The 14,657-nt window shown below is 48.4% G+C and overlaps 1 protein-coding gene across 1 annotated transcript in view; it reads left to right on the top strand.

Annotated features, from left to right (window-relative positions):
• Positions 1–14,657, top strand: part of LOC140428025 (cilia- and flagella-associated protein 47-like) — a 1,060,448-nt gene that overhangs the window by 95,591 nt on the left and 950,200 nt on the right. The window contains exons 7-9 of the mRNA XM_072513997.1: positions 393–526; positions 2,815–3,044; positions 8,365–8,545. Coding sequence (XP_072370098.1) covers positions 393–526; positions 2,815–3,044; positions 8,365–8,545 — 545 coding nt within the window. The remainder of the gene's footprint in view (positions 1–392; positions 527–2,814; positions 3,045–8,364; positions 8,546–14,657) is intronic.

Genomic DNA, 14,657 nt, shown 5'->3' with positions numbered 1-14,657 from the left:
ACCCCTTCTCCTTATTTCTGCAGTTGGCAAAGACTCCACCTAACCGGGCTTTTCGAGACAAACAACTGGGCTTCTTTGAGAGTTATGGAAGGGCCTGGTGGAACTTTAAAGGTTATTCTGAGAGATATTGTGTATTGTATGAATTGTGAGCAGCATTAAGGAGGTAATATTTCATATGCACTGCTTTGGTGGTCAATTTACAGAGAGAATTCTTTAGTCATCATGCAATCCGCCTGATTTTAATTGAATTGAGTTCAAGGGAATGAAAATTAGATGGGTTCTAAACAGATGGGTAAACCACACCTGTAGATTTCAATCTTGGCAGTGATTATGAAAATTTACACCCCATATATTGCCTGAGAAACTGATGATGATTTTGGTCTTTCCTTTAGCCCTACCAAATTTCATAGAAAAAAGGATCAAGTACCAAAATACAGAGATTATGCCCTTTATGTGCGATTTGAGGTTGTGGGCAGCTGCAATGGCTTCATGCAGAAATCGTCCACTGGAAGCCATGAACGAAAAGGTACTCAATAAATTTAAATGCCTAATGTTGATTGAATCAGAATGGCAAACTAAGGGGGTATGATGTTATTATTTGAAAGCCTAAGGTATTCATGTGCTAATATTGCACAGAAGCACTGGCCGGGATTCTCCGCCGGCGTGATTCTCCGTTATGCTGGCGCCCGGCGGTTTCCTGACTGCGTGGGGCTGCCCCACAATGGGAAACCCCGTTGACCGGCTGGCGTAACGGAGAATCCCGCCGGTCAGTCGGGGCAGAAATGTGGCGTGGCAGGGCGGAGAACCCCGCCCACTATCTTTAATTTTTGTTTCCCACAGCTGCAACTCACCTAGCAATTGTAGCTAACGAGATGGGTTTTGTTTTTTTCCCCTCAATGGTGGGAATTTTGACCTCAGGGGCAGGAAACAGAGGCTGAGACTGTTACTGGATACTGAAACTCCCCCCTGCCGGGGAAACGGTCTGACCTGGAATTGTAACTGGGGCACCCACTTAGTTGCCACAGAGACAGATTTGCTGTCCTGTTAAAAGTGGCAGGTGGGCTCTTAAGCTGCACGGTCAGTCACAGGTCTTAGAGCTTCAGAGGAACATTCAGCTGCAGTAAAAGGTACGTAACTGAGGAGGTGCTTCAACACTTATGACAAGCGTAAACCAAAAACATACAAAAGGCCGCCATGCAGGCATCCGTGTTGCTGGGTGGGGTGTGGTGGCGGTGGCAGAGCCCCTTTGTAGGGCTGCCTTTGTCTGCACCCCACCAAGGCAAGCAAAGCTTTTAGGCTCACCTGGAGCCCTGGCACCCAGATTGGCATCTAGGTACTTGTCGCCAGGTAGTAAACCTGCCCTCATCCCTGAATGCAAAATTTGAGTTGGCCTCAAAATTCAAATTTCACCATCTGATGTGGTGGGATTTGAATCTGAGTCCCCTGAGCATTTCCCTGGGTCTTGACTAGTCTAGTTACTGGCGCAGAACAGGCGCAGTTTCCGTTTTAAGATTGTTGCCCTAGGTCCAAAATGCCAGGCCTGTGGTCCTTTCTTTCCTCTCTTTTCTAGTTTTTCCAGTTTTCACTGTAGATTGGAGTAGTGCTGAATGCAGGGCCCACCTACATGCTGCGTATATTTAAAGTGAGGAAGGTGGAATGGGTGGAAGGATGGATAAGAAGCAGGAATTACAAAAAGTTAATTTTTGTGTCCAGCTCCTGCAGGACTTGAACCCAGAATCTTCTGATTCAGAGGTGAGGGTGCTACCAACTTAACCAGAGCTGACATTAAATAGAATGCCAGTAAATAAAGGGGTGGCAATTTAAAAGGAACTTACATATTTAAATTTCATAGGTTTGAGCTAGTTACAATTTCCATGGAGTTTTTCAGAACCATTCCAGCCTGATCTCCTTATTGGAAGCAGGATTCATAACTTGTGTCCTCATCCCACTCAACCACCATAGCATTAATGCAATTCACTTGCCACCTTTGTATTTTTAAAAATAAATCTAGAGTGCCCAATTTTTTTATTCCAATTAAGGGGCAATTTAGAATCATAGAATTCACAGTGCAGAAGGAGGCCATTCGGCCCATCAAGTCTGCACCAGCTCTTGGAAAGAGCACCCTACTTAAGCCCACACCTCCACTCTTTCCCCGGAACCCAGTAACCCAAGCTAACCCAAGGGCAATTTATCATGGCCAATCCACCTAACCTGCACATCTTTGGACTGTGGTAGGAAACCGGAGCACCTGGTGGAAACCCACGCTGAAGGGGGAGAATGTGCAGACTCTGCACAGACAGTGACCCAAGCCGGGAATCGCACCTGGGACCCTTGAGCTGTGAAGCAACTGTGCTAACCACTGTGCTACCGTACAGCCCACACATTTAGCGAGGCCAAATCACTTGCCTTCCACATCTTTTTGGGTTGTGGGGGTGAGACCCACGCAGACATGGGGAGAAGGTGCAAACTCCACACAATGACCCGGGGCCAGGATCAAACACAGGTCCTTGGCGCTGTGAGGCAGCAGTGCTAACCACTGTGCCATCGTGCTACTCCTCACTTTTGTATTAACCATTGGCTGTGCTGCTTTGGACTGGCTGATTTGCCCTCTGAGGTATATTTGAATTGGATGTGCAGAAAAACCTAGTATAAGTTATCAGTGGCGAGAGTGGCCTATTACATGGCAACATTTACAGCATCTCACTGCTGCAGGAAAATTGAGACCAAAATATTTAGCTTCTCAATTTTGATCTGTAAATTTTAGTTGAACCTACATGGAAGATTTTTCTCATTGTTCCATTTCTCTGTTTGTAGATCAACCGCAAGTCGAGTTAGCACTCACTGGAACTGGGTTTCCTGTCAGTTTAAAAATCAGTCCAGAGCCAGAATTCGATTTTAAAGAATGTCTTCTTGGTGAAAGAATACATGTTAGGACGACTTTTCAAAACACCACACCATTGCTTCCGCTCCTCTTTCAGTTCTATAAGATTGCACATTTTCAGGTCACTCCTGCAAAAGGAAAGATTGAACCTGGACAGTCAAGGGTAAATATTTTTTTAAGTACACTGCACTCTTCTCATTTGCATTATATTACAAGATGTGTAGATTTGAGAGAAAAATTGCATTTGCATAGAGTTCAACTATATGAGTTAACAAATCAAACGTGCTGGGTTCTCTTTACTGAATGCAAGAATCATGTTTTGTGAGTGGAGTGGCGACTTGGAACAATTACCACTTGTTATGCTGTGGACTTTTTAAAAAATGGGTTGTGGATTGAAATCGGATGATTGGATAATGGTTTGTATGGTATGATAGATTGATGATATTGTGTGAAATTAGTACATAGCAACCTCATCCCAATTCTTATTGGATGAAAATCTATTGTGCATTCTGCATTCAAATTATTATTTAATTAGATTATAAAGAAAGATTTTCTAATCTGTTTCGCAAGCCTGTGCTAGGGCAGTCTGGAAATAGGCGATTGGGAAAAGAAAATCTCAGATTTGTTAATCTCCCAATCTCCTAAAAAATATATATTTTATTCCAAACGCAATCAACACAACACACAATCAGCAAAAGATACAACCAGATTGCAAACAGTTTGTCAGTTCCCCTTTTTCTCCCCTTAACTAGCACAACACACCCCTAGAAACTCCCCTTCCTTTCCTACCTGCTGCTGACAAACAAATCCTTGAATAGAGCCAGGAACAGCCTCCATCTTACATAGAATCCCTCCTCTGACCCTCCAAATTTTCTCCAATTGTAGGAACTCCGCCACATCCCGCAACCACATTGGCACCTTTGATGGCGCTGCTGACCTCCACCCCAATAGGATTCACTGTTGGGCAATCAGAGTGGCGAAGGCCACAACATCGGCCCCTCTTCCCCTCCAGCAGCTTCAAAACTCCGAAGATCGCCACTAATGGACATGACGCCATCCTCACCCACATGATCTCCGACAGTATTTTGAAGATCAATTCTAGAATCCCCTGTAATTATTTGCCACCCAATAATAATATAGCAGGTTTGGGAGCGCCATGCATCCTTTCTGCAAAAAATCCCTCCAAATCCTAGGCGTCTTGCCTGCCCATAGAAATTCTGAGATTATCTTATTCCTTCCAAAGGCATTCCTTCGGAGGGTAGATATCAGCATGAACTGGAAAACAAATAAAAACCTCGGGAGAATATTCATCTTTATGGGCTGTACTCTCTCCACGAAGGACAGTGGTAGGGCATCCCACCTCTTCAGATCCCCTGCTATCCTCTCTACCAAACCGGCCAAGTTCCACTTAGCCATGGGCCACCTGAATTCCCAGATACTGAAACCTTGTTTTGGCCAGCTTGAATGGCAGGGCTCCCAAATCAGCACTCCTCCCTTGGGCATTCACTGGGAATAATCTCACTCTTCGCCACATTCAATTTAATGATTTGAAAAATATTTTTATTGGCATTTGGAGCCCCCCCCGTCTGAAATCACAATTGCTGCATATTTTGCCTACACAATCTTGGGTGTATTTATTTTCCCATGACAAAAACGTTTATTCGGGACTATACACGATGCACATGGGAGAAGGAGGAAAACTCCCTAAACCTCCACAGATTCTCCCCCCCCCCCCCGCCCACCACATTCTGATCCATAAATACCCCTAACTCCTTTACCATTCCTGACTTGGGGCTATCCATCCTGAGGTCTAACACTCAATTAAAGTCGTCCCCCATGATGAACTGATACAAATCCAGGGCCGGGATGGGCGCCAGCGTCTTCTCAACAAATTCCATGTTGTTCCAATTGGGTGCATACATGTCCAATAACAACCCATCGCCCCTGCCAAGGCCCCGCTCACCTTCACGTACCTCCCTCCCAGGTTCTGCAATTTGCTGGCCACCACGAATTTCACCCTTTTATTGAACAGAATCGCGACCCTCCTCGACTTGGAATTGAACCCCAAGTGGAATGCCTGCCCCACCCTTCCCTTTCTTAACCTGTCTGGTCCTTCACCCGCAGGTGTGTCTCCTGAAAGCCTTTAAGCTTCTGTTTAACCGGGACGTTCAGCTCCCACAAGCTCCACGTCACCGTCCTCACCAGGGGGGTTTCCGAACCAGCACTTTATTAAGGTCCACCATCCCAACCTGACTTGGAACGCTCCCTACCTCCAGGTCCCCCACTTGTCTGGGTCCACCCAAAATGTCCGCCCCCTCCATTCTCGTCTGCACCAGCCACAAAGTCACCTGCATAACCAGCACATCCCCCCCCCCCCCCCCCCCGCCCCCCCCCAAATCAATCTGGCTATCCGCCGAAGCCCCCTCCCCCACACTGCTTCCATTTACTAACATCCCTGCTAGCATGGCAACTCCCACCTGGATATCCACATAAACCCCCCCACCCATACTGCCCAAACCACCCCTGCCCCACTCTGCCTCCCCCACTTTCGCTGTTCAGAAAGCCTCTACCCAGGTCCCCTCCCCCTCCAGCAGGGGAAAGAAACCCAGGACTTGGAACCATCCCCCATTGACCAAAACAAAAGCAACACCAACATATGCAAAAACAGAACACAACACATACAAAAGTTGTATGTCCAGATCAAAATCCAAAATTTCCGATCATTAGCCCTCCCCGGCCAATGCTCCTTGATAAAATCATTCAACTCCTCCAGCGGCACAAAATCACCCACAGTTTGGCCGGGTACAAAATCCCCGAACCTTGCTCTGAAAGAGCGGCGCCTTGGCCCTGTTAAACCCCGCCCGTGTATGGCCAAGTGGGCCGCTATGTCCTGGTAGATCCGAATATGCCGACCCGCCCCAACCCTACAGTCTCACGTAAACTTCACCCACCTCAGAATCCTCTCCTTTTCCTGCAACTTGTGCATCCGGATGATCACAGCCTGCGGCGGCTCTCCAGCACTCAGCCTCCGTCACAGTGATCAGTGGGCCCGATCCACCTCCTGGGCCTTGTCGAACACCCCCCTCCTCAACCAGCTTTGTGAATGTCCTTTGACATGTAGTCCGTGGCACTCTTTCCCTCCACCCCCTCCGGCAGTCCCACGATTCTTAAGTTCTGCCACCTGGATCCGAGTTCTCCTGATTGTCCACCTTCGCCTTCAACACCTTGCAGGTCTCTTCCAGCATCAACACCTTTGCCTCCAACAACATGATCCGGTTGCAGTGGTCAAATACCGCCATTTCTAGCCCTCAGATCATCACACCTTGCAACTCCAAACGCTTCTCCACCTGTCCCAAAGTCCCGCAAAGAGGGGCTACTGCTCCCTCAGTCGCCTTGGACAGTCCTCTTGCATCTCCTGCTGATGGTGCCTAAACTCCCCCTTGATAAATTCCATGAACTGCCCCACAGGCAGTGGGATTGGCGATGACAATGTTCCCGACTCTGACATGCTCTTAGTTACTGCACCACATGGATCCGCCACCTCTTGAGCCAAGGCTTTACTTTTGCCGGGTGTTGTAACCCGCTGACATTCCACTTTGGAGGAGAAACCAACTCCCTCCAATCATTTTGTACATTTTACAAAAAAAGCACCCATTAACCAGGTAGAAAGGGCCAAAACTGAAGCCTCCAAGCAGGGGCCACCTTGTGTGTGACCGATCAGCTCATGGCTGTCACCAGAAGTCTCAATATCCCAATATTAAATTGTGGGATTCCAGTCAGCAAAATTGTTCGCCTGTAAAACATATGGAAAATAATTATAGTATTGATTACCAAGTGTGATTTCCTGTTCTTTTTGCTTGGAATGGACCGAGATTTTGCAAGCCCTTATGAAATGACTAATGTTGGGAAGGTTCATTCTGGTCTGAGAGCCCTTTCCCTTCAAATTAAACAGCAGCGTTCCTGTTGTGTGTGAATTTGTGGCAATTGATTCATTTAATTTTTTGTTTATTATAAATCATAGCGTGGTTACATCACATAAGGAGGCCATATGTGTCGATGCTGGTCCTCTGTAACAGCTACACCTCGTCTCCACAGCCCCCCGCCGTCTTTTTCCCGATGCCCTGCAGATGTTTTCTTTTCAGATACTGCTCCAATTTAGCCAAACTGAATCTGCCTCCACCACACTCTCAGGCAGTGCATTCCAGATTTGAACAACTCACTGCATTGGAAAGGAGTTTCCTGGTGTCGCTGTTGTTTCTTTTGCAAATCATTTAAATGGGTGTCCTCTGATTCTCATTCCTTCTACCAGTGGGAAAAGTTTCTCCGTCTATTCTGTCCAGTTCCCTCATGATTTGAACCCTTCTGTTAAATCTTCTTTCAACCTTCTCTTCTCCAAGGCGAACAGCCCCAGCTTCTCCAATCAGCGTAACTGAAGTTCCTCGTCCATTCTTGTGGAAGCATTCTCGAGAACCTCTCCACACTCTCTACTGCCTTCACATCCATTGCAATATATGTTTCAATGCTCTTTATATTCTTGGCTGTGTCCTGCTGCACAAAATTGCGGAGAGCTGCAATTTTATTGCTTAATTTAAAAACCAAGGGTGGAAATGGAAATTTGCTTGCATTCAGAATTGAAGGAGGCAGGAAGGAATTGGTGACAGGTGGACATACCAGAGGAGAATTGTTACCTCAGAAGCTGAGTATGTCGGTCAAGGAAAACTTACCGCTGTTATACCGGAGGAGGACTGAACTTGTTTCCCGTGATTCATGATGAAGGCAGTCACAGAGTTGTGTTGTCTCCTTTAGCTAGACTTTCAGTCCACATCTGCCATGTTGATAGCTTTGCCAGTGGTTGTGACGATGAGAGTAGATTGTTCCAAGATGTCACAAGTGATGCCTACCAAATAATAGCATCTGCTATGCAGAGGAAGCAATGTAAACTATTTTGTCATTTTTCCCTTGGAGGTTCTTCAGTTGCATGAAAGGTGAAAGGTTTTCTGAAAGTGCATGAATGGTACCAACTCCATTCACAAACATAAAGAGCCGCTAATCACATGCATGTTGCTACTGTCTGCACCAAGTGACGAGTGAATGCCTGCTATTCTGTTAGCTGTTTCAATGCCTTTATTTTATGCCAAGGCACGAGACAACCACTAATTGCAGGAGAAAGGGGGAAGAATGGATGGCTTCTTTGAAGCCCTCCATATGGGTGATGAAGAGAAGTGATGATAGAGGAATTGGGAACAGGGTTGTGGATTCGCAAGTGGCGGTGAGGTTGGGAGGTGGTCAGGAATTGTTGAAATTTCCTCTTATTAGAAGCAGGGTCAGAAAATTATGGGTGAGCAAGGAGAGTCAAACCCAGGCTATTTGAATTGTATATGCACGGTAATTGCTCGCTTGATTTCATGCCAAAGGAATTGATTTAGCCAAGTCAAAGCTATTTAATGCAAACATAATTAATTTTCTCCTTTTTTCTCAAACAGGATATTGTCATCTGCTTTGCTGCTCATCAACTTGGCACCTTTAAAGTAAATCAAGTGGTAGAGTTTTTTGGATTAGTAATGCTTCCAGATGCTCCAATAACATTGAAGATGCAATCATTTCATCAAATGCAAATCTCTCTCATAGGTGTTTGCAAATCCATCTTGAAAAAACTGATTCCTCGTAAGTTTACACTGTATTTATAAAATGCAGTGGATAGTCTATAAATGAGCTAATGGACAAGGCTAATTTTTAAAATTGCCATTTTGCACTTAATGTCAAAACTTTGCAGAACAATACGGAAACAACAATAATAATCAACACAGTAACAACACCAAACACAGGCTATCCCCTCGTCTTTGACAATGGACCCAGTTCTATCCCCCCCCCCCCTATCCCCACCCCTCCCCCAGCCACAAACAGGTCTGTAAAGAGGTTTGTGAACTTCCACGTGTCATGGAATCTCTCCTCGGATTGCCTCATTGAGAATTTTATTTTTTCTAGCTGCAGGAATTCAACCAGGTCTGAGAGCCACTCTGACACCCTTGGTGGCTTTGCCGACTTCCAGCCCAGTGAAGTCTCCGCCTGATGATCAGTGAGATGAAGGCCAGGGCATCTGCCCCCTTCCCTGTCCAGAGCTCTGGATGCTCTGCCATCCCAAAGACCGCCACAGATGGGCACGGCTCCATCTCAACCCCCACCACCCTGGACATAGCCTTGAAAAAGGCCCTCCAGAACTCCGAGTCTGGGGCAGGACCAGAACATGTGGGTGTGGTTGGCCGGGCCCCCCCTGACATCACTCGCAATTATCCTTCACCTCTGGGAAGAACCTGCTCGTGCTTATCTTCGTAAGGTGTACTCTGTGCACCACCTTGAGCTGCACCAAGCTTAGCCTGGCGCAGGAGGAGATGAAGTTGACAGTGTGCAGTACCTCGATCCAGAGTCCTCTATCATCTCCATGCCCAGCTCCTCCTCCCATTTCCATCTGGTCTCGTCCAGTTGGGTCCTGACCTTTTCTGTGAGTCGTCCATAGATGTAGCCACATTTGTCATTCCCTAGCCAGTCTAGCCGTACCTTTGTGTCCAGAAACGTGTATCCGGGTCTCTGAGGGAAGGTTTTTTTCTCTTTGCGGAGAAAGTCGCGCAGGTACCTGAGCACATTCACTTTCAGAAGTTGCAGCCTCTCCGAGAGTTCCTCCAGGCTCGCAAATCTATCTTCCAGGTGTGTCCTTCACTTTCAGTATTCCTCTGTCCTCCCTCCATGTACCAAATGTGGTGTCTATCCATACCGATGTGAAGCCTTGGTTATTGCTCATGGGGCCTCTATAGACATCTCGCCAAACTTGAAATGGTGCCTGAACTGGTTCCATGTCCCAGTGTAGCCACAACCAATGGGCTCCTGAAGTGTGTGTGTGTGAGCGGGAGTGGAGCGGTGGGCAGTGCTCTGAGAGATGTCCCCATGCAGGAGGCCTCATCCATTCGGACCCAGTCCCCCTCCAGTTCCCTCAGCCACTCTCTTACTCTTTCTGCGTTTGCTGCCCAATGGTTGAATAGGAGGTTCAGTAGGGCCAGGCCTCCCACCTGTCGCCTCCGCTGTAAGATGGTCTTCTATCCTAGGGACTCTTCCCCCCCCCCCCCCCCCCCCCCCCCCGCTCTCAGAGGAAGGCCATGATTAACTTGTCAACTCCGGTGAAGAAGAATTTGGGGATGGGGATCAGGAGTGATCTGAAAATGAAGAGGAACCTAGATAGCACGTTAATTTTGACCCTCTCTACCCTTCCCGGGAACGAAAGACCGAGTGAGTCCCATCTTTGCAGGTCCCTCTTCACCTCCTCCACCAGGCTGCAAAGGTTCCATTTATGGAGCCTCGTCCAGGTGTGGGCCACTTGGATCCCCAGGTATCTGAACTTTCTTGAGTCACTTTATAAATGGTATGTTTTCCAGTTCTGCTCCTCCCTCTCGGGGTTTCGCTGGGAAGATTTAACTCTTTCCCAGGTAGAGTTTGTAACCCGAGAAGGTGGCGAACTCCCTAAGGAGTCCCGTTATCTTTCCCATGCTGGCTAGAGGGTTCAACACATAGGAGGAGCAGGTCGTCCGCATAGAGTGAGACTCTATGCTCTCGGCCCCCTCTTCGAATGCCTGTCCACCAGTCTGCGATCTAAGGGCGATGGCCAGTGGTTTGAGTGCCAGTGTCAACAGGAGCAGCGAAAATGGGCATCCCTGCCTTGTTCCCCTGAGCAGCGGAATTTATTTGGAGCTAGTGGCACTCGTCCGTACGCTTGTGGTAGGAGCGCTGTACAGGAGCTTCACTCACATGGTAAACCCTGCTACAAACCCAGACCAAACCCAGACCATTCAAGTACATCCATGGGTTACGTCCATTCTACTCGCTCAAAGGCTTTCTCAGTGTCCAAGGAGACGATCACCTCTGGTGCCTTCTCCTGCCATGAGGTCATTGTTATACTTTGGATGCGTCTGATGTTCGCTGTTAGCTGTCTGCCATCGACAAACCCGGTCTGATCTTCCGCGATTGCTTCTGGCAGGCAGCTCTCCAATCGCCTTGCCACTGCTTTCGCGAAGACCTTTGCATCAGTGTTTAAGAGAGAGATGGTCTGTATGCTCCATACTCAGTTGGGTCTTTAACCTTTTCGGGATCAGTCATTGAGTCCTGGGCCAGCGTGGAGAGCAGGGCCCCCTTTGACAGCGAGTCGTTGAACTTCTCCCAGGAACCCATCCGGTCTCGGCGCTTTCCTTGACTGCCTGGATTTAATGCATTCCACGATTTCGCCAAGCTCTAATTGTGCTCCCAGCCCTTGTTTCCTGTCCTCCCCTATCACCAGTATATCCAGTCTGTCGAGGAACTGTTCCATCACCGAGTCCCCCTCCGGGGGTTCGGTTGTGCACAGCCCTTGGTGGAAGTTTGCAAAGACCTTGTTAACCTCGTTTGGGTCTGCTACCATCTTACCATTTCTGTCCTGAACTTGCGACTGCCTGATTTCTCACCTGGTGTGCCAGCATGCGGCTGGCCTTGTCTCCATGTTCATAAAAGGCTTCCCCTGTGCCTGGCGAAGCTGGTCGACTGCCTTCCTTGTGGAGAGCAGGTCATATTCCATCTGCAGCTTTTCCTTTCTGCCAGCAGTTTCACAGTTGTGGCCATGGAGTACCGCCAATCCACCTCCAGTATGGAGTCGATCAGCCGCTGCTTGGTGCCCTTTCTTTCGTGTCCCTAAGCTATGATTTCCCCCTGATCACTGCCTTAAGTGCCTTCCAGAACATGGAGAATGAGACCTTCCAAATCTGGTTGTAGGCTACATAATTGTTGATAGCTTGGAATACGTGTGTGCAGAATTCCTTATTGGTACGGAAACATAAACATAGAAAATAGAAGCAGGAGTAGGCCATTCAGACCTTCGAGCCTGCTCTGTCATTTATTATGATCTTGGCTGATCATCAAGTTCAATATCCTGATCCCGCCTTCCCCCATATCTCTTGATCCCATGAGTCCCAAGAGCTATATCTAATTCCTTCTTGAAATTACACAAGGTTTTGGCATCAACTGCTTTCTGTGGTAGCAATTTCCACCGATTCATCACTCTCTGGATGAAGAAATTTCTCCTCAGCTCAGTCCTAAAAGGTTTACCCCTTATCCTCAAACTATGACCCCCAGTTCTGGACTCCCCACCATCGGGAACATTCTTTCTGAATCGACCCGATCTAATCCTGTTAGAATTTTCTACGTTTCTATAAGATCCCCTCTCATTCTTCTAAACTCCAGTGAATATAATCCTAATCGATTTAGTCTAACCTCATATGACAGTCCCACTATCCCAGGAATCAACCAGGCAAATCTTCACTGCACTCCCTCCATAGCAAGAATATCCTTCCTCAGATAAGGACACCAAAACTGCATACTGTACTCCTCGTGTGGCCTCACCAATTCCCATAGATGTTATCTCTGTTTCTATACTCAAATCATCTCGCCATGAAGGCCAACATTTGCCTTCTTTACTGCCTGCTGAACCTGCACACTTACTTTCAGTGACTGAGTATCCACCTCTCTCAATTTACACTCATTCAAATAATAATCTACCTTCCTACTTTTCTACCAAAGCGGATAACCTCACATTTATCCATATTATACTGCATCTGCCATGCATGTGCCCACTCACTCAGCCTGCCCAAATCACACTGAAGCATCTCTGCATCCTCCTCACAGCTCACCCTCCCACCCAACTTTGTATCACCTGCAAATTTGGAGATAATACACTTAGTTCCTTATTCCAAATCATTAATATATAATGTGAACTGTTGGGGTCTTAGCACAGATCTCTGCGGTACCTCACTAGGCACTGCCTGCCATTCAGAAAAAGACCCATTTATTCCAACTTTTTGCTAACCAGCTTTCCATTCATCCCAAGATAGTACCTGTAATCCCATGTGCTTTAACTTTACATATTAATCTGCTATGTGAGATCTTGTCGAAAGCCGACTGAAAGTCTAAATAAACCACATCCACCGGTTCTCCCTGGTCAACTCTACTGGACACTTCAAATAATTCTAGTACATTTGTCAAGTTTGAGTTTCTTTTTGGAAATCCATGCTGACTTTGTCTGATTACACCACTGCTTTCCAAATGCTGTACTATGAAATCCTTGATAATGGATTCCAGCAACTTCGCTACTACAGACATTAGGCTCACTGGTTTATAGTTCCCTGTCTTCTCACTACCTCCCTTTTTGAATAGCAGGGTTACATTCGCTACCGTCCAATCTGCAGGAACCATTCCAGAGTCCAAAGAGTTTTGGATAATGACCACCAATGAATCTACTATTTCTAGGGCCACTTCCTTAAGTTCTCTGGGAGGAAGATTATCAGACACTGACGATTTGTCCGCCTTCAATCCCATTAATTTCCCCCAAACCATGGGCCGGATTCTCTGTTTCATAGAATTTACAGTGCAGAAGGAGGCAATTTGGCCCATCGAGTCTGCACCGGCTCTTGGAAAGAGCACCCCACCCAAGGTCAACACCTCCACCCTATCCCCACAACCCAGCCACCCCACCCAACACTAAGGGCAATTTTGGACACTAAGGGCAATTTTGGACACTGAGGGTAATTTATCACGGCCAATCCACCTAACCTGCACATCTTTGGACTGTGGGAGGAAACCGGAGCACCCGGAGGAAATCCACGCACACACGGGGAGGACGTGCAGACTCCGCACAGGCAGTGACCCAAGCCGGAATCGAACCTGGGACCCTGGAGCTGTGAAGCAATTGTGCTATCCACAATGCTACCATGATGCCCACTTTCAGCAGCTAAGTGCCGGCGAACAGAGAATTTGCAGTTCTACAACGGAAGAATCGGCGTCGACCCCTCACTGATTCTGGGACAGGTGAGGGGCTAGCAGCAGCGCCGGGTGAAACTCCCGGCTTCCGTGCCAAAAACGGCCGGAGAATGGACGGGTCCCTGGCTGCGCATGCGCACGGTCGTGCCGTACAACATGGCGCCGGCCGTGCGCGTACCCGACCCTCCATCTGCGACTCCACAGGCCACTCCCCCAGCCCTCGTGGAAGCCCTCCACCCCTGGCCAGCGGCACGGATCTCGACTGAGTGTGGCAACGCTGTACACAGTCCGCAGCCCCCACACCGCGTTCCTGACTGTTGAGACCACGGGCTGGATTCACCAATTCTGGGGCTATGTCCCCACGTCAGCATGGGAAGGGTGGCGTTTTACACTGAGACCATGGGCTAGCAGGACGGCAGCGTAGAACACCTGGCTCCAGCTGCCGATACCCGACGGAGAATTGTCGGATCCATAGCTGCACATGCGCATGGTGGTGGCCTGCAGTGGCCGTGCCGTGCTTCATGGCAGAGGCCGCTCACGGTCCTGGCCCGCAAAATAGTTCCCCCCTTCAACCAGCTTGTGCGCCCAGGACCACCCACAGTGCCCCCAGCCCCGAATAAGGCCCCCCTGCCTGCGGATCGACCCTCCCCCGACTGTGGCGGCGCTGGACTGAGGGTGCAGCCGCCATGCCGCGCTCCCGACGGCTGAGACCATGAGAGACCCACGTCATCGGGAACTCGGCCGGTCGGGGATGGAGCATTGCGGGAGGGCCTGCCGATGACGTGCCAACGGTGTGCGGCGCGTGACGCGATTATGCCATTTTGGATGGGGCAGAGCATGGCCGACCGACGTCAAACTGACTCCAACCCCTATTGTGGGCGTCGGGAGTGGATTCTCCGCCCGATTGCTGATTATAATATCGGTGTCAGGCAACGGAGAATCCCACCCC

Source organism: Scyliorhinus torazame, chromosome 8, assembly GCF_047496885.1.
Source record: "Scyliorhinus torazame isolate Kashiwa2021f chromosome 8, sScyTor2.1, whole genome shotgun sequence".
In the NCBI taxonomy this organism is placed as follows: Eukaryota; Metazoa; Chordata; class Chondrichthyes; order Carcharhiniformes; family Scyliorhinidae; genus Scyliorhinus; species Scyliorhinus torazame.
The sequence above is the reverse complement of the archived record's forward strand: the minus strand, read 5'-3'. Positions and strand labels throughout refer to the sequence as shown.